The sequence below is a fragment of the Babylonia areolata genome, chromosome 18 (genome assembly GCF_041734735.1).
Source record: "Babylonia areolata isolate BAREFJ2019XMU chromosome 18, ASM4173473v1, whole genome shotgun sequence".
NCBI lineage: Eukaryota > Metazoa > Mollusca > Gastropoda > Neogastropoda > Buccinidae > Babylonia > Babylonia areolata.
The window spans coordinates 2,435,810-2,460,093 of NC_134893.1; the positions used below are offsets into that span (position 1 = coordinate 2,435,810).

Here is a 24,284-nt window from a genome sequence, read left to right on the forward strand (position 1 = left end):
GTGGGGACTTCTCAATGAGGATAAAATCCACTGGCTTTGACTGGGATATGTTATGTTGCTGGAGCCAAGCTGGCTATACACACAACAGGGTGGGGACTTCTCAATGAGGATAAAATCCACTGGCTTTGACTGGGATATGTTATGTTGCTGGAGCCAAGCTGGCTATACACACAACAGGGTGGGGACTTCTCAATGAGGATAAAATCCACTGGCTTTGACTGGGATATGTTATGTTGCTGGAGCCAAGCTGGCTATACACACAACAGGGTGGGGACTTCTCAATGAGGATAAAATCCACTGGCTTTGACTGGGATATGTTATGTTGCTGGAGCCAAGCTGGCTATATACACAACAGGGTGGGGACTTCTCAATGAGGATAAAATCCACTGGCTTTGACTGGGATATGTTATGTTGCTGGAGCCAAGCTGACTATACACACAACAGGGTGGGGACTTCTCAATGAGGATAAAATCCACTGGCTTTGACTGGGATATGTTATGTTGCTGGAGCCAAGCTGGCTATACACACAACAGGGTGGGGACTTCTCAATGAGGATAAAATCCACTGGCTTTGACTGGGATATGTTATGTTGCTGGAGCCAAGCTGGCTATATACACAACAGGGTGGGGACTTCTCAATGAGGATAAAATCCACTGGCTTTGACTGGGATATGTTATGTTGCTGGAGCCAAGCTGACTATACACACAACAGGGTGGGGACTTCTCAATGAGGATAAAATCCACTGGCTTTGACTGGGATATGTTATGTTGCTGGAGCCAAGCTGGCTATACACACAACAGGGTGGGGACTTCTCAATGAGGATAAAATCCACTGGCTTTGACTGGGATATGTTATGTTGCTGGAGCCTAGCTGGCTATACACACAACAGGGTGGGGACTTCTCAATGAGGATAAAATCCACTGGCTTTGACTGGGATATGTTATGTTGCTGGAGCCAAGCTGGCTATACACACAACAGGGTGGGGAGGAAGGAGGGGCAGTAGCCATGTGGGTTTCTTCACAGCACAGCATGCTGCTGTCATTGTGATGGCGCTCCTGCACCCTCACCAGCAGACTGGTGCTCAAATTGTTCCATTTTACTGCAGTTCTTATAATAAAGAATGAGTTTCTGTGTTCTGTTCTTGCGTCTGGAACCTCTGAAGTTCTGTTTTTATTTCTGGCTGACCTCTCAACGACGTTACCGGAGACAAAAGTCAGCAAAGCATCGAGGGTGGATGCAGCGTCTGTTGGTTGTTGTTTCATCAACTGGCCAGGTGGTACGGCTGGCACTGACCCCACAATCACTCATTTAAAAAGGAGAGTCAGAGGTCTTATTTTTCCTTCATGAAATTGTAGTTTTATTATCAAATTTTCTTGGCCATGTGTGCACACAATATACGGTTAAGGAAAATGAAATATCTCAAGTTTATGGTTAATAAAAACAAACAAAAACAGTTACAAGAAACCACCGCAATAAATGTTATTTCACACAGTTCACTGCAAGGATATTATGACAACCTGTTTTCAGTTACCAAACATGCATATGCATCACACATGTGATTGACTCACTAATCATTGGTGGTGTGGTGTGTTTTAACGTCCTGCATGAAGGTATCAGTGTTTCCAGAGGGCAGCAATGACATGCCATCCAGCAAGCTCAGAATCCCAGTATTCTAGAGCCCACAGACATAGCAAGCTCTTGTGCGCACAATTAAACACAAGCCTGTGCCACAGTGTAAACAAATATGATATGACAAGACAAGACAAGACAAGACACAACTTTACAGTGAGTTTTTCTCTCAGTCTTTTCTGTGTATTTTTTGTTGCATTATTTCATTTTTAATTCAAGAGCAGCAGTTTAGATATTGAAGCATCTTATTGTTTAAAAAAAAAAAAAAACATAATCAGAACAATCCTAAACAAGAGCATGTAAGAGGTGCATTGTAGCATTCATGGACATGACACACCAGAAATATAATATAGACAAATAAGACTGGGATAGAGAAATAGACAGAAATACATCTTGTCATTCTACAATTCCTAAACAGGAAAAATCAACCCCACTCTGACCATTCATCACCACCTCATCATTTTAGGCATCAACCAAAATGACAAACATTAATAAAACAGACATGCAGTCATGCCCTCAAATAAATGCACAAAGAAACACACACACACACACGCACACACACGCACACACACACACACACACATACACACACATACACACACACACACACACACACACACACACAATCACTCACTAAATGAAGGGACTGCTAGATCCCTGTTACATAAGCCTGACTGGACATAGGCTATTAGTATTATGGCATTGTTTTTTTGGGCAGGTTCTTTGTTTCTTTAATTCAACTGATGTTGCACCTGTGTTTATGGGATGTTGATTGAATTGTTCTAATTAATCCCTTGTTTGTATATTCCCCTTTTCATAATACATACAGACATATGCGCACACATACACTTGCAAGCACACACACACACACACACACACACACACACATGCACATGCTGACACTACACACCAATGTTTTTGGAAACTCTTTAATCGATGTCGCATTTTAGTATTGACAGGATGTTGACTGCATTGTTCTAACTGATCCTTTTTCTTTTGTTGCATATTTTCCTTTCACTAATACACACACACACGTACGGGCACACACACACATGCAAAAACACACACACACACACACATGTACCTCACAAATGCAAGCATGTGCACACAGATGCGCACATGCACACACTGACATTACACGTCACTCAAACTAAAAAAACGTTAAAGGAGGAAAACTGGCCGCTGACCTGGGCGGAAATGAGCTGAATGACAGGCGTGTTGTTGAAGTACTGGACGTCGACCGGCTGCGACAGGCCCTCGTCACTCAGGGCGCTGATGGGGCCGCGGAACATGTGGCTGTTGTAGTAGTGCTGCATGGCCTCCGCACACAGGTTGCTGCACAACTGCTCCAGTCCCTTCACCTGCAAAACACAGGTGTGCAGAATCAGCACGGCGCTGGGACTTGTGATGCAGTGTTCACCTGCAAAACACAGGTGTGCAGAATCAGTACAGTGTTGGGACTTGTGATGCAGTGTTCACCTGCAAAACACAGGTGTGCAGAATCAGCACGGCGCTGGGACTTGTGATGTAGTGTTCACCTGCAAAACACAGGTGCTGTGTGCAGAATCAGTACGGCGCTGGGACTTGTGATGTAGTGTTCACCTGCAAAGCACAGGTGTGCAGAATCAGTAAGGCGTTGGGACTTGTGATGCAGTGTTCACCTGCAAAACACAGGTGCTGTGTGCAGAATCAGTACGGCGTTGGGACTTGTGATGTAGTGTTCACCTGCAAAACACAGGTGTGCAGAATCAGTACGGCGTTGGGACTTGTGATGTAGTGTTCACCTGCAAAACACAGGTGCTGTGTGCAGAATCAGTAAGGCGTTGGGACTTGTGATGTAGTGTTCACCTGCAAAACACAGGTGCTGTGTGCAGAATCAGTAAGGCGTTGGGACTTGTGATGTAGTGTTCACCTGCAAAACACAGGTGCTGTGTGCAGAATCAGTAAGGCGTTGGGACTTGTGATGTAGTGTTCACCTGCAAAACACAGGTGCTGTGTGCAGAATCAGTACGGCGTTGGGACTTGTGATGTAGTGTTCACCTGCAAAACACAGGTGTGCAGAATCAGTACGGCGTTGGGACTTGTGATGTAGTGTTCACCTGCAAAGCACAGGTGTGCAGAATCAGTAAGGCGTTGGGACTTGTGATGTAGTGTTCACCTGCAAAGCACAGGTGTGCAGAATCAGTAAGGCGTTGGGACTTGTGATGTAGTGTTCACCTGCAAAACACAGGTGTGCAGAATCAGTACGGCGTTGGGACTTGTGATGTAGTGTTCACCTGCAAAACACAGGTGTGCAGAATCAGTAATGCGTTGGGACTTGTGATGTAGTGTTCACCTGCAAAGCACAGGTGTGCAGAATCAGTAAGGCGTTGGGACTTGTGATGTAGTGTTCACCTGCAAAACACAGGTGTGCAGAATCAGTAATGCGTTGGGACTTGTGATGTAGTGTTCACCTGCAAAGCACAGGTGTGCAGAATCAGTAAGGCGTTGGGACTTGTGATGTAGTGTTCACCTGCAAAACACAGGTGTGCAGAATCAGTACGGCGTTGGGACTTGTGATGTAGTGTTCACCTGCAAAACACAGGTGTGCAGAATCAGTAATGCGTTGGGACTTGTGATGTAGTGTTCACCTGCAAAGCACAGGTGTGCAGAATCAGTAAGGCGTTGGGACTTGTGATGTAGTGTTCACCTGCAAAACACAGGTGTGCAGAATCAGTAAGGCGTTGGGACTTGTGATGCAGTGTTCACCTGCAAAACACAGGTGTGCAGAATCAGTAAGGCGTTGGGACGTGAAACACACCAGGTGATCAAGGTTTGAGGCCTGAAGAAAAGTCCATTCTTACATATACGTGTATGTGTGAGCATTAATTGACAGCCTGACTGAATGACTCAGGAAATGAATGGTCAGCGCCTAAAGGCAGCAGTCAATGGGCTGTACCCAGGCAGGCAGCCTGTTGTGCAAATGACTGTGTTTGTAAAGCACTTAGAGTTTGGTCTCTGATTGATCAAAGGAAGGCAATATATAAGTATCACTAATAAACAACAATCATCAATATCAATGAATAAAATGAAATAAATGTTTTAAATCTGGGTGCACTAGGTGAATGGTTCAAGCAACAGACTTCCAATCCCAGGGACCTGGGTTTGATACCTAATATTGGAGTCTGGTGGGTTAAGGGTGGAGATTTTTCCCATATCCCATAATTTTCTAATTTTTACAACACAAAAAGGAATCTGATCTATGCCACATGCAACTGAGAAGGTTATGTGAAGTGAAACTGGATCAGAAATATGGAATGTTGCTAAGTTGGTTATGTTCAGTGGAGTTATTTAGACAGGACTTAGATGATTTTCCCCAGATGATTTTTCACTCTCACCTCTGCCTGATTGAACCCGTAGAGGTCAAGAACACCCAAGAAACCCTCGGAACAACCTCGCGTACCATCGCTCCCCAGGTAGGATGGCAGGGAAGGCTTGTGGTTGTTCTGCTCTGACGTCCACGACTTTCCTGGAAACACCATTTACAGAATGAGAAGAAATACCTAACACCCCCGCACGTCTGGAAAGCTGTCTTTTCCAGTCTCCAAGAGGAAGTTCACCAGACAACGCTATCAAGGAGGAGCTGTGGACGAAGTGATGAGGTGCTGTACTTGTCTCCAAGAGGAAGCTCACCAGACAACGCTATCAAGGAGGAGCTGTGGACGAAGTGATGAGGTGCTGTACCTGTGATCCAGTGTTCACCAGTGATCAGGGTTCCAGGCCCCGTTTCAGCATGATGTCGTGTCCTTGGGAACGGCTCTGTACTCTGATTTTCCTCACTCCACCCGGTTAGGAATGGGGTACTTGACTTCAGTCAGGGTAAGTTAAGTGGTGAACTCCACCCGGTTAGGAATGGGGTACTTGACTTCAGTCAGGGTAAGTTAAGTGGTGAACGAAGAGGACTGGGCTCTGTCCTTCACTCTTACCTCCCTTTGCAGGAGCCATGCTGTCGTTCCCACTCCCTGCAACAAGACTGCTGACTCCCTTGTGAAAGAAGGCACTACACAAGATGTGGATAGGTCCACCAGCTACTCTGTGGTAAAGACCATCCTCAAGGCCAAGCAACAGAAGAAGTGGATGACAACAGCATCCATGCCACAAAAGGACAGACCCCTACTATCTGCTGACAAAGTGGGAACGGGTGTCAGTGTTCAGACTCAGGACTGGCCACAACTGCCTAAACACACTAAACTCCATGTCGTACTGACCCGACCCAACTCCAGTGCCCTGGAAACTCCAGGGCTGTGCAGTGTACATCTGCCTTCATCCTGAAGACTGGGGTGTCCAGCTGACAAACCAGAAGAAGAAGAAAGAAGAAATCTACCTGATGAAGACCATGACTGGTGGTGGGAAGCTACTGGATAAACACCAACAGAGATGGTAGAAATGTGAACAGTGTAGATCCATGAAAGCTCTGGAAGATAAAAATTTTTTAAAAAAACATCTGACACCAAAACAATCAATTACAAGCCTTGGGAAAGTGCACATCATTTTCGTTTGCAAAAAACATTTCTCTCTTTTTCACATGATAGTTTAATAGTTAATATTATCAACTGACTTTCCATTTGCTTAAAGTTTAATGTTTAATTGTAATACTCACTAATAATTCAAACAATAGCATATTTACTCAATCTACTTAGAAAAATCAGCAAAACAAAAGCAATTCATTATCGTTATCATCATTACCGTTGTTATTGCTATTGTTTTCATTATCATCATTACCGTTGTTATTGCTATTGTTATCATCATTACCATTGTTATTGCTATTGTTATCATCATTACCGTTGTTATTGCTATTGTTTTCATTATCATCATTACCGTTGTTATTGCTATTGTTATCGTTATCATCATTACCGTTGTTATTGCTATTGTTATCATTATCATCATTACCATTGTTATTGCTATTGTTATCATTATCATCATTACCATTGTTATTGCTATTGTTATCATCATTACCATTGTTATTGCTATTGTTATCATCATTACCATTGTTATTGCTATTGTTATCATTATCATCATTACCATTGTTATTGCTATTGTTATCATCATTACCGTTGTTATTGCTATTGTTATCATTATCATCATGACCATTGTTATTGCTATTGTTATCATTATCATCATTACCGTTGTTATTGCTATTGTTATCATCATGACCATTGTTATTGCTATTGTTATCATCATTACCATTGTTATTGCTATTGTTATCATTATCATCATTACCGTTGTTATTGCTATTGTTATCATCATGACCATTGTTATTGCTATTGTTATCATCATTACCGTTGTTATTGCTATTGTTATCATTATCATCATGACTATTGTTATTGCTATTATTATCATTATCATCATTACCGTTGTTATTGCTATTGTTATCATTATCATCATTATCGTTGTTATTGCTATTGTTATCATTATCATCATTATTATTATTTCAACTGTCTTTGTTGTTACCACTGTTCAACATTCCTGGCTGCAAGCCGTTTCTCTGAGCATCTCGCAGTGAAGAGGACAAAGCAGAGGAATCCTCACACCACGCACCGTTGTTGACGTTGACGTTGCTGGCCCTGGACTCCTGGCTCCCTGTGCTCTGCGTGCAGTGCGAGCTGCCGCGCCTGGAGCTGTTCACCCTCCGCACAACGGCGCCCACCATGCGGTAGTACAGCGCGCGTGCCAGGCCGTCCAGACTGGCGTTGGCCTGGACAGAATGTGCAAGCTGGAACACGCTTGCCGGGGAAATGGCCTAGCAGTAAATGGGCCCAACCAGGAAGCAAGTGTCCATGTGTTCTTCTTCTCCTTCTTCCTTCAGAAGAACACCTTCATCATGTTAAAGATCACTTGACAAGGGTTTGCTTGCTTGGTAGAAAACTGGCCGAGTGGCAACGCACCAGACTAGAAAGCCAGTGTCTGCAGGTTTGAGTCCTGTACACAGACTGGGATTTCTCCCCCCTCAACCACCCTTTTCCACTAGACTTTGAATGGTGGTTTGAATGCTAGTCTTCTGGATCAGTTGATAAACTGAGGTCCCGTGTATGGCATACATTTAGTGCATGTTAATGGACACATGGCAACAAAATAATTCTTTCTTTTACAACAAAAAGTACTGGCTGAAGCTTCTTACTTATGTCAACAATTCCAGCATGATAGAACATACACCTATTTCTTTTGGAAGACTTAAAATGTGGACAACTTGTGCTGGACAGAACATATGCTTACATATAAAATATATATAATTGTTTTTTTTAATGTTACAAGAGTAATGCTTACATATAAAGTATATATAATTGTTTTTTTTTAATGTTACAAGAGTAAGATACAAAACCACATGCACACACTCTCACACAAATACCCCCACACACACATACCTTCACACACACACAAACACAAAAACACACATCCACACACACACACACACACACAAACAAACAACACACACACACACACACACACACACACACACGCTCGCACACAAACACTCCAATCATTGAATCCAAAGGTTTCAACACAACGCACAGCCACGCTTCACCCAAAACCACCAACACAAAAAGCAAACACGTATCTCCACAATCAAACAGGTGAAACAAGGCCCACAGCCCCTACTGACTGACTGACAACCAAACAGGTGAAACACGCCCACAGCCCCTACTGACTGACTGACAACCAAACAGGTGAAACAAGGCCCACAGCCCCTACTGACCGACTGACAACCAAACAAGTGAAACAAGGCCCACAGCCCCTACTGACTGACTGACAACCACACAAGTGAAACAAGGCCCACAGCCCCTACTGACCGACTGACAACCACACAAGTGAAACACGCCCACAGCCCCTACTGACTGACTGACAACCACACAAGTGAAACAAGGCCCACAGCCCCTACTGACCGACAACCAAACAGGTGAAACAAGGCCCACAGCCCCTACTGACCGACTGACAACCAAACAAGTGAAACACGCTCACAGCCCCTACTGACTGACTGACAACCAAACAAGTGAAACACGCTCACAGCCCCTACTGACCGACTGACAACCAAACAAGTGAAACAAGGCCCACAGCCCCTACTGACTGACTGACAACCAAACAAGTGAAACACGCCCACAGCCCCTACTGACTGACTGACAACCAAACAAGTGAAACACGCTCACAGCCCCTACTGACTGACTGACAACCAAACAAGTGAAACAAGCCACAGCCCCTACTGACTGACTGACAACCAAACAAGTGAAACACGCCCACAGCCCCTACTGACCGACTGACAACCAAACAAGTGAAACACGCTCACAGCCCCTACTGACTGACTGACAACCAAACAAGTGAAACACGCCCACAGCCCCTACTGACTGACTGACAACCAAACAAGTGAAACAAGGCCCACAGCCCCTACTGACCGACTGACAACCACACAAGTGAAACAAGGCCCACAGCCCCTACTGACCTGACTGACAATCAAACAAGTGAAACACGCCCACAGCCCCTACTGACCGACTGAGCATCAGTGATGGTGTGACACAGCTGTCCGTGCGAGTCCCTCGTTCTGGTGCTGAAGCCTCGGTACAGAGACACACCTGGCACTCCCAGCAATGCTGCCACCGCTTTCATCTCTGCCACACACAGCACAACGCAATGCTGCCACCGCTTTCATCTCTGCCACACACAGCACAACACATCCACACAATGCACATGACAAAACACATCGCACACCCACACAACGCACATGACACAACACAACACATCCACACAATGCACATGACACAACACAACACATCCACACAATGCACATGACACAACACAACACATCCACACAATGCACATGACACAACACAACACATCCACACAATGCACATGACACAACACACACACATTCACACAATGCACATGACACAACACAACACACATGACACAACACACATCCACACAACACACATGACACAACACAACACACATGACACAACACACATCCACACAATGCACATGACACAACACAACACACATGACACAACTCAACACACATCCACACAACACACATGGCCAAAGCTCCAAGGGCATGCATTCCCGATGGATTTCTGATCTCACCACTTCAAGCTGAAATAGCAATCATTAACATAAGTTTCATGTCAGTAATAGCAATCATTAACATAAGTTTCATGTCAGTAATAGCAATCATTAACATAAGTTTCATGTCAGTAATAGCAATCATTAACATAAGTTTCATGTCAGCAATAGCAATCATTAACATAAGTTTCATGTCAGTAATAGCAATCATCAACATAAGTTTCATGTCAGTTTATTTCTTTTTTTGAACATGTTTCTTTCTCTCTTTCATTTTTCACACTGCTTCCATTCTCTGGTCCTCTGGGATTTTGACATCCCACATGTCAGCTGTCTCAGTGATGTGTTTTGTTATGTTGTGTTGTGTTGTGTTGTGTTGTGTTGTGTTGGTTTGTGTTGTGTTGTACTCAAACAAACACACACACACACACACACACACACAGAAACACACACACACACACACATACACACACACAGAAACCCCCCCAGCCCCTCACACACATACCTGCACACACCCACACTCAAACACACACACACATAATTCCCACCCACACACGTCCCCACAGCCCACCCCCACCCTCACACACACACACACACACAGACACACAGAGCACCACTGACCATTATGACCACTGACCATTATTGCTGACAAGTTCCAGCTCCAAACCAGCAGTGTCCTCAAAGTGGATGTTTCCCAGCAAGAGAACTGCTGCCAACACCCGCAGCACGTCCCACACAGGAATGCCCACCACTGCCAGCGCACTCTGTTCACACACACACACACACACACACACACACACATGTACATGTATGCACACTCACACACACATACATACATTTACCCACACATACACATGCATGCATGCCCACACATATGCACACAACACAATACACAATGGTCGGTGTTGAGCACAAATTTTCTACAAATGCATATGTGCACCCATACACACACACGCACACGCACACACACAGAGGGAGAGAGAGAGAGGGTTTTTTTCCTGCCATCATTTGCTGTTGTGATCCACTGTGCACTATCTGTTTTGTTTGAAGTGAGGCATTTACAGGCCATTGCATGGGAGCTTGTGCCATATAAGTACCTATATATATTATCATTATCTTTATTATCACCTGTTACTGAATGATTTCCAGGGCTGTGCTGGACAGGGCTTGGCCCAAAGAACTGCTGCCATCGCTGGTCTAACACCATCAAACTACCCTGCAGTTTGATTTCATTTTTCAGGGTTAACCAGAGTCATTTTGATCGACCCATCGCTACCCCTCTAGTTGGGAATAACCCCCTTTATGTGTTATATCAAGCTACTGAAAAAGGATAGGGGTCATTCTGGGCTAGCCTTTACTGACCTCCCCCCACCCCTCCCACTCCCCATGTGCTTGAACAGCTTCAATTGATTCTAACTGGGCCAAATTTACATCTGGCATCACTTCTGTTGAACCTAAAATGACTACCCCATCCATTACAAAGGGGGTGGGGTGGGGGTAAAATCCAGCAATGGGGCCAGGGGGTGGGGGAGGGGGCCAGTCCTGACTAGTTGAAGTTTAACCTCAGGGTCACTGCAGGCTAGTTGATACAGACCCCAGGGCTTGAACTGGACTAGCCAAGTTTTACATTAGGGTAAAAAAAACCAAAAAACAATGGGGGTACAAAATAGACTGCTGCACTGAGCTGGCCTGGATGGAGGTGTGAAAACTTGTTAAACGTTTGTTGTTTTTTTCTTCCCCACTTCTCTGCTTTGGTCACTTGTTTTATTCCATTTGGATTTTGCCCCAAACACTGCACACACCATGCTGATTAATGTCAACAATGACAGCCAACATTACAGTCTAAAGGTTGTAGAATCTGAACGTCACAAACAAGACAACAGACACCACCACCACCACCACCCCCAATACCTTCCAAGCTTCAAACAGCATTTTGTCCTCAGCATTCGTCCGAGTGTGCACCTCAGCGCTGTTACCAAGGTAACGGAGACTGTGGAGGGAATGGCCTGCTAGGTGAAGTTTCACTGAAAACAGAACGACTCTGTGACACTGAGTTTCCTGAAAACAGAATGACTCCGTGACACTGAGTTTCCTGAAAACAGAATGACTCTGTGACACTGAGTTTCCTGAAAACAGAATGACTCTGTGACACTGAGTTTTATGAAAACAGAATGACTCCGTGACACTGAGTTTCCTGAAAACAGAATGACTCCGTGACACTGAGTTTTATGAAAACAGAATGACTCCGTGACACTGAGTTTTATGAAAACAGAATGACTCTGTGACACTGAGTTTTATGAAAAACAGAATGACTCTGTGACACTGAGTTTTATGAAAAACAGAATGACTCCGTGACACTGAGTTTTATGAAAACAGAATGACTCTGTGACACTGAGTTTTATGAAAAACAGAATGACTCAGTGACACTGAGTTTCCTGAAAACAGAATGACTCTGTGACACTGATTTTCCTGAAAACAGAATGACTCTGTGAAAAACAGAATGACTCCGTGACACTGAGTTTCCTGAAAACAGAATGACTCCATGACACTGAGTTTTATGAAAAACAGAATGACTCCGTGAAAAACAGAATGACTCCGTGACACTGAGTTTTATGAAAAACAGAATGACTCCGTGAAAAACAGAATGACTCCGTGACACTGATTTTCCTGAAAACAGAATGACTCCGTGACACTGAGTTTTATGAAAACAGAATGACTCCGTGACACTGAGTTTTATGAAAAACAGAATGACTCCGTGACAATGAGTATAAAAAAAGGTTTGACTGCCTGGGTTCTTTCAAAACAGGGTACAAAAAACAAGTTGCTTTGAAGACTCTACGAGTCGAAGTACACAACTTCTCCTCTCCCAAGTGGGTTCATAATTTTTTCCTCGTTTTTTGCATCCATAACATTGAGTTTTATGAAAAACAGAATGACTTTGTAACAAAGTGTGTCCTGGACATAAATGACTCTCCACTGAACAATCTTTTTACAAAGAGCATGCGACACGTTCACCTTTGGACAAAAGCTGAGTAAACCAAACCATTCACATTGATAGTTGTGTTCAAACCCTGCTCAGCCAGTCCTGAGTCCATCGCATCAGTCACGGTGCCACCGTAATTGTCTGCTTGTAATTAGTCTTTTACATGAGTCACTGTGCTACCGTAATTGTCTGCTTGTAATTAGTCTTTTACATCAGTCACTGTGCTACCATAATTGTCTGCTTGTAATTAGTCTTTTACATCAGTCACTGTGCTACCGTAATTGTCTGCTTGTAATCAGTCTTTTACATCAGTCACTGTGCTACCATAATTGTCTGCTTGTAATCAGTCTGTTACATGAGTCACTGTGCCACCGTAATTGTCTGCTTGTAATCAGTCTTTTACATCAGTCACTGTGCTACCGTAATTGTCTGCTTGTAATTAATCTTTTAAATCAGTCACTGTGCTACCGTAATTGTCTGCTTGTAATCAGTCTTTTACATCAGTCACTGTGCTACCGTAATTGTCTGCTTGTAATTAGTCTTTTACATCAGTCACTGTGCTACCGTAATTGTCTGCTTGTAATCAGTCTTTTACATGAGTCACTGTGCTACCGTAATTGTCTGCTTGTAATTAGTCTTTTACATCAGTCACTGTGCTACCATAATTGTCTGTTTGTAATCAGTCTTTTAAATCAGACACTGTGCTACAATAATTGTCTGCTTGTAATCAGTCTTCTACATGAGTCACTGTGCTACCGTAATTGTCTGCTTGTAATCAGTCTTTTAAATCAGACACTGTGCTACCATAATTGTTTGTAATCAGTCTTTTAAATCAGTCACTGTGTTACCATAATTGTCTGCTTGTAATCAGTCTTCTACATGAGTCACTGTGCTACCGTAATTGTCTGCTTGTAATTAATCTTTTAAATCAGTCACTGTGCTACCGTAATTGTCTGCTTGTAATCAGTCTTCTACATGAGTCACTGTGCTACCGTAATTGTCTGCTTGTAATCAGTCTTCTACATGAGTCACTGTGCTACCGTAATTTTCTGCTTGCAATCAGTCTTTTAAATCAGACACTGTGCTACCATAATTGTCTGTTTGTAATCAGTCTTTTAAATCAGTCACTGTGTTACCATAATTGTCTGTTTTTAATCAGTCTTCTACATGAGTCACTGTGCTACCGTAATTGTCTGCTTGTAATCAGTCTGTTACATCAGTCACTGTGCTACCGTAATTGTCTGCTTGTAATCAGTCTTTTACATCAGTCACTGTGCTACCGTAATTGTCTGCTTGTAATCAGTCTTTACATCAGTCACTGTGCTACCGTAATTGTCTGCTTGTAATCAGTCTTTTCTTCTTCTTCATTCGTGGGCTGCAACTCCCATGTTCACTCGTATGTACATGAGTGGGGTTTTCGTGTATGACCGTTTTTACCCTACCATGTAGGCAGCCATACTCCGATTTCGGGAGGGGGGGGTGCATGCTGGGTATGTTCTTGTTTCCATAACCCACCGAACGCTGACATGGATTGCAGGATCTTTTACGTGCACATTTGATCTTGTGCTTGCATATACACATGAAGGGGGTTCAGGCACTAGCAGGTCTGCACATATGTTGACCTGGGAGATCAGAAAAATCTCCACCCTGTACCCACCAGGCGCCGTTACCGAGATTCGAACCTGGGACCCTCAGATTTAAAGTCAATGCTTTAACCATTTGGCTATTCCACCCATCCATAATCAGTCTTTTGCATCAGTCACTGTGCAACCATAACTGACTGATAGTCATCAGTCTTTTGCATCAGACACCGTGCTACCATAACTGGCCGTTTGCTGATTTTTGTTTTGTATGTTAAACATGGACACTTCTTTGAAAGACGCTTATTCATTTATTTATCTTTTTTTGTGATTTGTGTCCAAATGAAACCATTTTGAATGATGTCCTGTTACAAAGGAAGAAGAAATATGATCCAAAGAGGAAGAGTATGAGTATTGAGTGAACAACATTTTGAAGCACAGGCAGCAGCTGTGCGCTTGCAACAACCCGATTCAGCGGCTTTGTTTTGAGGAAGATCTATTCAAGAAATACATGCAGCTAACATGGGAGACTTTGTTCAAACAATGGACTTGGTAGAGGGGGACCTCATAAAACACTGCCTCAGCCAAGAAGGGATCTGCACACAAACTGGTCAAATTTGAAATCAAAAGTTTCCCTCCCTCATGTGAAAGAAAAGTTTCACAGCACAGCTTGTGTGAAATTCAGGACTATGAATTTATGAAGTAACAAAATGTTGGTGCAATTTTTAAAACTTTATTTCAGTGTGAAGTTTGCTGCAAATTTTGCATCGGTTTTTCAGATCTATGGAATTTCATCTTTAGAGTGAGGGGCATACCTGCAGCTTGTGGGTGGTGTTTAGGTTTGCCATACATACCTCTTTCTTCAGCAGTTAACCCAGCCAGCATGTAGTAAAAGATGTGGTAATTTCTCTCCCCCAGTGACACGTTTGTCACTCTTGCCTGAAATGAATCCACATCTCTCAGTTACAGTCTCTCAAAATTTATCATCTGACCCCATCCCCCCGCCCCCTTTTTTTATATATATACATTTTCAGTCAGTTGTACTGGATCCTGTTTTTCTTGCCTTGTTTACACTGTCTATTATGCCTGTCTGTGTGAAAGTCTGTCTTGCTGCACATCTTGCCCTACTGCACTTCCTCCATCATTGTAGTTATCTTTTCATTTCTAACTTATGTTATTTGGGGGGGTGGGGGGGGGGTCACAAATATGGTTCAGTTTTAGGGAAAGAACCCCCCCTCCCTCCCCAAATACCCCTCTCTCCCACCCAAAAAACCCCAACATTATTTACTCTGATATTTCACATAATGGGAATAATAACATTGGGATACATCAATGTCAACCATGCTGTTAATGATCTTGTAAAGCATGGTGAGGTGGTAGTGTTGCCTTCTCTTGTAGTGATACTTGGGCAGCAAAACGAATTTTAGCCAGATGAAGATGAATGCAAGGGGGAAGAGGGGGGAGGGAGAAAGTTATGGAGAGATTAATAAAAAAAAAATAAATCATTCAGCATTTCTACTTGTTATTCAGTATCCATGAGTTCATATCAACCTGATCCCTGAAGAGACAACGGGAACAAAGTGACGGGGAGATTAACACAAGGTGAACCACACAACAATTTCTCTTGTTATTCAATATCAAAGAGTTATATCGACCTGATCCTTGAACAGACAATGGGAACAAAGTGACAGGGAGATTAACACAAGGTGAACAACACAACAATTTTTCTTGTTATTCAATATCAAAGAGTTATATCGACCTGATCCTTGAACAGACAATGGGAACAAAGTGACGGGGAGATTAACATAAGGTGAACCACACAACAATTTCTCTTGTTATTCAATATCAAAGAGTTATATCGACCTGATCCTTGAACAGACAATGGGAACAAAGTGACGGGGAGATTAACACAAGGTGAACAACACAACAATTTTTCTTGTTATTCAATATCAAAGAGTTATATCGACCTGATCCTTGAACAGACAATGGGAACAAAGTGACGGGGAGATTAACACAAGGTGAACCACACAACAATTTTTCTTGTTATTCAATATCAAAGAGTTATATCGACCTGATCCTTGAACAGACAATGGGAACAAAGTGACGGGGAGATTAACACAAGGTGAACCACACAACAATTTTTCTTGTTATTCAATATCAAAGAGTTATATCGACCTGATCCTTGAACAGACAATGGGAACAAAGTGACGGGGAGATTAACACAAGGTGAACCACACAACAATTTTTCTTGTTATTCAATATCAAAGAGTTATATCGACCTGATCCTTGAACAGACAATGGGAACAAAGTGACGGGGAGATTAACACAAGGTGAACCACACAACAATTTTTCTTGTTATTCAATATCAAAGAGTTATATCGACCTGATCCTTGAACAGACAATGGGAACAAAGTGACGGGGAGATTAACACAAGGTGAACCACACAACAATTTTTCTTGTTATTCAATATCAAAGAGTTATATCGACCTGATCCTTGAACAGACAATGGGAACAAAGTGACGGGGAGATTAACACAAGGTGAACCACACAACAATTTTTCTTGTTATTCAATATCAAAGAGTTATATCGACCTGATCCTTGAACAGACAATGGGAACAAAGTGACGGGGAGATTAACACAAGGTGAACCACACAACAATTTTTCTTGTTATTCAATATCAAAGAGTTATATCGACCTGATCCTTGAACAGACAATGGGAACAAAGTGACGGGGAGATTAACACAAGGTGAACCACACAACAATTTTTCTTGTTATTCAATATCAAAGAGTTATATCGACCTGATCCTTGAACAGACAATGGGAACAAAGTGACGGGGAGATTAACACAAGGTGAACCACACAACAATTTTTCTTGTTATTCAATATCAAAGAGTTATATCGACCTGATCCTTGAACAGACAATGGGAACAAAGTGACGGGGAGATTAACACAAGGTGAACCACACAACAATTTTTCTTGTTATTCAATATCAAAGAGTTATATCGACCTGATCCTTGAACAGACAATGGGAACAAAGTGACGGGGAGATTAACACAAGGTGAACCACACAACAATTTTTCTTGTTATTCAATATCAAAGAGTTATATCGACCTGATCCTTGAACAGACAATGGGAACAAAGTGACGGGGAGATTAACACAAGGTGAACCACACAACAATTTTTCTTGTTATTCAATATCAAAGAGTTATATCGACCTGATCCTTGAACAGACAATGGGAACAAAGTGACGGGGAGATTAACACAAGGTGAACCACACAACAATTTTTCTTGTTATTCAATATCAAAGAGTTATATCGACCTGATCCTTGAACAGACAATGGGAACAAAGTGACGGGGAGATTAACACAAGGTGAACCACACAACAATTTTTCTTGTTATTCAATATCAAAGAGTTATATCGACCTGATCCTTGAACAGACAATGGGAACAAAGTGACGGGGAGATTAACACAAGGTGAACCACACAACAATTTTTCTTGTTATTCAATATCAAAGAGTTATATCGACCTGATCCTTGAACAGACAATGGGAACAAAGTGACGGGGAGATTAACACAAGGTGAACCACACAACAATTTTTCTTGTTATTCAATATCAAAGAGTTATATCGACCTGATCCTTGAACAGACAATGGGAACAAAGTGACGGGGAGATTAACACAAGGTGAACCACACAACAATTTTTCTTGTTATTCAATATCAAAGAGTTATATCGACCTGATCCTTGAACAGACAATGGGAACAAAGTGACGGGGAGATTAACACAAGGTGAACCACACAACAATTTTTCTTGTTATTCAATATCAAAGAGTTATATCGACCTGATCCTTGAACAGACAATGGGAACAAAGTGACGGGGAGATTAACACAAGGTGAACCACACAACAATTTTTCTTGTTATTCAATATCAAAGAGTTATATCGACCTGATCCTTGAACAGACAATGGGAACAAAGTGACGGGGAGATTAACACAAGGTGAACCACACAACAATTTTTCTTGTTATTCAATATCAAAGAGTTATATCGACCTGATCCTTGAACAGACAATGGGAACAAAGTGACGGGGAGATTAACACAAGGTGAACCACACAACAATTTTTCTTGTTATTCAATATCAAAGAGTTATATCGACCTGATCCTTGAACAGACAATGGGAACAAAGTGACGGGGAGATTAACACAAGGTGAACAACACAACAATTTTTCTTGTTATTCAATATCAAAGAGTTATATCGACCTGATCCTTGAACAGACAATGGGAACAAAGTGACGGGGAGATTAACACAAGGTGAACCACACAACAATTTTTCTTGTTATTCAATATCAAAGAGTTATATCGACCTGATCCTTGAACAGACAATGGGAACAAAGTGACGGGGAGATTAACACAAGGTGAACCACACAACAATTTTTCTTGTTATTCAATATCAAAGAGTTATATCGACCTGATCCTTGAACAGACAATGGGAACAAAGTGACGGGGAGATTAACACAAGGTGAACAACACAACAATTTTTCTTGTTATTCAATATCAAAGAGTTATATCGACCTGATCCTTGAACAGACAATGGGAACAAAGTGACGGGGAGATTAACACAAGGTGAACCACACAACAATTTTTCTTGTTATTCAATATCAAAGAGTTATATCGACCTGATCCTTGAACAGACAATGGGAACAAAGTGACGGGGAGATTAACACAAGGTGAACCACACAACAATTTTTCTTGTTATTCAATATCAAAGAGTTATATCGACCTGATCCTTGAACAGACAATGGGAACAAAGTGACGGGGAGATTAACACAAGGTGAACCACACAACAATTTTTCTTGTTATTCAATATCAAAGAGTTATATCGACCTGATCCTTGAACAGACAATGGGAACAAAGTGACGGGGAGATTAACACAAGGTGAACCACACAACAATTTTTCTTGTTATTCAATATCAAAGAGTTATATCGACCTGATCCTTGAACAGACAATGGGAACAAAGTGACGGGGAGATTAACACAAGGTGAACCACACAACAATTTTTCTTGTTATTCAATATCAAAGAGTTATATCGACCTGATCCTTGAACAGACAATGGGAACAAAGTGACGGGGAGATTAACACAAGGTGAACCACACAACAATTTTTCTTGTTATTCAATATCAAACAGTTATATCAACCTGATCCCTGAAGAGACAGGGGAACAAAGTAAAAGGGAAATTAACAAAAAAGGAATCAAACTTATTTGGTCTGGTTATTTCATATCCACATGGAGTGCTGGCCTCATGGTAACACATCTACCAATGAAGCCAGACAAGTGCTGGCCTCATGGTAACACATCTACCAATGTGCTGGCCTGATGGTAACACATCTACCAATGTGCTGGCCTGATGGTAACACATCTACCAATGAAGCCAGACAAGTGCTGGCCTCATGGTAACACATCTACCAATGTGCTGGCCTGATGGTAACACATCTACCAATGAAGCCAGACAAGTGCTGGCCTGATGGTAACACATCTACCAATGTGCTGGCCTCATGGTAACACATCTACCAATGTGCTGGCCTCATGGTAACACATCTACCAATGTGCTGGCCTCATGGTAACACATCTACCAATGTGCTGGCCTCATGGTAACACATCTACCAATGTGCTGGCCTCATGGTAACACATCTACCAATGTGCTGGCCTCATGGTAACACATCTACCAATGAAGCCAGACAATCTGAGCACAGGATCAAACTCCCTTCTCACGAGTATTTTCTCTTCTTCCACAAGAAATTGAGAGGTGGTCTGGACGCTTCTCCTTCTGATGATACAATAAACTGAAGTCCCATGTGTAGCATGCACTTAGAGCATGTAAAAGAACCCACGGCAACAAAAGGATTGTCCCTTGCAAAATTCTGTAGAAAAATCCACTTTGATAAACAAATATACACATGCGGGCAGAAAAAAGGAGGTGGGGGTGGGGGTGGCACTGCACTGTAATGACGTGTAATGACAAGGGTGGCACTGCACTGTAATGACGCTACACTGTAATAACAAGGGTGGCACTGCACTGTAATGACAAGGGTGGTGTTGCACTGTAATGACAAGGGTGGCACTGCACTGTAATGACAAGGGTGGTGTTGCACTGTAATGACAAGGGTGGCGCTGCACTGTAATGACAAGGGTGGTGTTGCACTCTAATGACAAGGGTGGCACTGCACTGTAATGACAAGGGTGGCGCTGCACTGTAATGACAAGGGTGGTGCTGCACTGTAATGACAAGGGTGGTGTTGCACTCTAATGACAAGGGTGGCACTGCACTGTAATGACAAGGGTGGCACTGCACTGTAATGACAAGGGTGGCACTGCACTGTAATGACAAGGGTGGCGCTGCACTGTAATGACAAGGGTGGTGTTGCAGGCACTGCACTGTAATGACAAGGGTGGTGTTGCAGGCACTGCACTGTAATGACAAGGGTGGTGTTGCAGGCGCTGCACTGTAATGACAAGGGTGGCACTGCACTGTAATGACAAGAGTGGTGCTGCACTGTAATGACGCTACACTGTAATGACAAGGGTGGCGCTATACTGTAATGACAAGGGTGGCGCTGCACTGTAATGACAAGGGTGGCGCTGCACTGTAATGACGCTGCACTGTAATGACAAGGGTGGCGCTGCACTGTAATGACAAGGGTGGCGCTGCACTGTAATGACAAGGGTGGTACTGCACTGTTTATGACGCTACACTGTAATGACAAGGGTGGCACTGCACTGTAATGACAAGGGTGGCGCTGCACTGTAATGACGCTACACTGTAATGACAAGGGTGGTGCTGCACTGTAATGACAAGGGTGGTGCTGCACTGTAATGATGCTGCACTGTAATGACAAGGGTGGCGCTGCACTGTAATGACGCTACACTGTAATGACAAGGGTGGCGCTACACTACACTGTAATGACAAGGGTGGCGCTACACTGTAATGACAAGGGTGGCGCTACACTGTAATGACAAGGGTGACACTGAGGAGAGCAGCCAAAATTTCACATAGAGAAATATGTTGTGACAAATGTAATACAATACAGTACATACAATATAATACAATACAAAGAATTATATGTACCTGGTCCATGAAAAGACAGTGAATTCTGGTGCGGTAGATGACACAGTCTGATGTCAGGTTCTCCATGTACATGCCCTGCAACAAGAGCATGATCAGAAACTGTACATTTGGAGAAGTGTGTATTCTGTTTTCAATCACTGCCTCAGCTACAACAAGCTTGCAAGGATGTTCGGCTTTTATTCGTGCACACTTACACACACACATGTTCACATACACACATAAACCACATACACACACACCATACTTTTATACACCACACACACACACACACACACACACACACACACACACACACACACACACACACACAGAATTTTGGATGAGACAATAAACCCGAGTTCCCGAATGCTGAATGCATTTAGCACACATAAAAGAACTCATGGCAACAAAAGGTTTGTCCCTGAAGGAAAATCCACTTAAGAGGAAAACAAATAAATTTGCAGGCAGAAAAAGTACTGTAGTGACATGCTCTCCCTGGCGAGTGCAGCCTGAATTCCACACAGAGAAATCTGTTGTGACAAAGAGCAACATCATAATGATGTTAATAAAAATACTGATGATGATGATGATGAAGATGATGATGATGATGATGATGATAATGATGAAGATGATGATGATGTTGATGAAGATGAAGATTAATGATGATGATGATGATGAAGATTATGATGATGATGATGATGGTGACGGTAAAAATATCAAACTCCTCAAAGCCAACAAAGCACACCCCCTCACCATACAAGAGCTGTCTGGGTTGGACGGGATGGCGGCAGAGGTGAGCGCAGCCAGCACCGTGACAGCAGCAGACAGGTACTTGAAGGCATCCGTCCCAGGCCCTCCCCCCGCCGCACAGTACAGCTGATGCAGCGCTGACATGGCATAGTGAGTCTTGCCCGACCCACTCTCGCCGCTGATTGCACAAAATGATAACCATTAAAAATTCTCTTCAGTTGCTCCCAGTCAACTTCCAATGACACCACGGAAACAGAGTATGACTGCCTACATGGCGGGGTAAAAACTGACATACATAAAAGCCTATTTGTAAATTAATTTATACAAGTGAACCTGGGAGTCACAGCCCATGATGGAAGAAGAAGAAGAAGTCTGAGGAGTTTACTGATTGTGAGACATGTCACCAAGAAGATGTCTGAGGAGTTTACTGATTGTGAGACATGTCACCAAGATGTCTGAGGAGTTTACTGATTGTGAGACAGGTCACCAAGATGTATGAGGAGTTTACTGATTGTGAGACAGGTCACCAAGATGTCTGAGGAGTTTACTGATTGTGAGACAGGTCACCAAGATGTCTGAGGAGTTTACTGATTGTGAGACAGGTCACCAAGATGTCTGAGGAGTTTACTGTTTATGAGACATGTCACCAAGATGTCTGAGGAGTTTACTGATTGTGAGACAGGTCACCAAGATGTCTGAGGAGTTTACTGATTGTGAGACAGGTCACCAAGATGTCTGAGGAGTTTACTGATTGTGAGACAGGTCACCAAGATGTCTGAGGAGTTTACTGATTGTGAGACATGTCACCAAGATGTCTGAGGAGTTTACTGATTGTGAGACATGTCACCAAGAAGATGTCTGAGGAGTCTACTGATTGTGAGACAGGTCACCAAGAAGATGTCTGAGGAGCTTACTGACTGTGAGACATGTCACCAAGATGTCTGAGGAGTTTACTGATTGTGAGACAGGTCACCAAGAAGATGTCTGAGGAGTTTACTGATTGTGAGACAGGTCACCAAGAAGATGTCTGAGGAGTTTACTGATTGTGAGACATGTCACCAAGAAGATGTCTGAGGAGTTTACTGATTGTGAGACATGTCACCAAGAAGATGTCTGAGGAGCTTACTGATTGTGAGACATCTCACCAAGCATGGTTTCTGCATTTCAATATATACTTTTCCTTCAGGACGCTAATACAGCACTAAACATTGATTTCTCAAATTGTATTTTTATCATTGTTGGAAGTACAGTTGTTGATTTTTAAATTTAAAAAATCAGTATTCAAATTATACACTGACTAATATATGATAATTACTACTTACCATATATGTCATGCCCCAAAGCTTTTTTTTTTTTTAACTAGTGCTGATAGACATAAATATATTTTCATAATCTAATATTTTACAATGCTACAATGATACAAGATAGAAGTATACTTTATTATCTCTAAAAGAGAAACTGCTGACATGTTTGCTGATAAACAGACATCACGTAAAGCAGCACAGGTATCATATGTACAGACCAACACAGAGTCCTAGCATGCTCCCACATTTAAAAGTGCATCAATTCATAATAATTCATAATAAATATATGCTGAACACTGCACAAGATCACACTATACATTTTGTGCTCAGTGATGCAGACAGCATAAAGGCCAAATCAGAGAATAATTCTAAAAAGAAATAATGTAACAACAACAACAGCGGCAACAGCAAAAAGAAGAAGAAGAAGAAGAAGAAGAAAATGAAATGAACATGAATAAATAAATAACTAAATATAAAAGAAAATAAAGGGGACTGAACATATAATCATACATAAGATAACAGAATATGATGCACACATTACAAATAAAATACTCTGTTACAAAACGTGTCCGGTTGCTCCAAGTACAGAGCCAAGATTGATTCTGCAATATGTTGTGTCCTGTGGAAGGCACTTTTCTCCACTTCACACACTCTACCTGGACATGAATGGGTATCTGACTCAAGCAGGGAAAGGTTAAAACAGTGGAAAGAGAGGATTGGGCCCTGCCCTCCTATGCTGAGCCCCTGATACAGTCAATAGTTCCACTCAATAGCTCGCGGTCTCGATGACCATAAAAGGTTACAGAATTTTGCCAGAGGGCAAACCTTATTTTGCCATGGGTTCTTCTTCAGTG

At 42.5% G+C, this 24,284-nt stretch overlaps 1 protein-coding gene across 1 annotated transcript in view; it reads right to left on the reverse strand.

Annotated features, from left to right (window-relative positions):
• LOC143293130 (uncharacterized) overlaps positions 1–24,284 on the reverse strand; it is a 53,830-nt gene that overhangs the window by 26,905 nt on the left and 2,641 nt on the right. Inside the window, exons 3-12 of the mRNA XM_076604046.1 lie at positions 22,130–22,304; positions 21,398–21,472; positions 15,132–15,216; positions 11,626–11,738; positions 10,352–10,478; positions 9,148–9,266; positions 7,207–7,363; positions 5,007–5,137; positions 2,817–2,990; positions 1,569–1,672 (exon numbers count right to left, since the gene is read on the reverse strand). Of these exons, the coding sequence (XP_076460161.1) occupies positions 1,569–1,672; positions 2,817–2,990; positions 5,007–5,137; positions 7,207–7,363; positions 9,148–9,266; positions 10,352–10,478; positions 11,626–11,738; positions 15,132–15,216; positions 21,398–21,472; positions 22,130–22,304 (1,260 nt within the window). The remainder of the gene's footprint in view (positions 1–1,568; positions 1,673–2,816; positions 2,991–5,006; positions 5,138–7,206; positions 7,364–9,147; positions 9,267–10,351; positions 10,479–11,625; positions 11,739–15,131; positions 15,217–21,397; positions 21,473–22,129; positions 22,305–24,284) is intronic.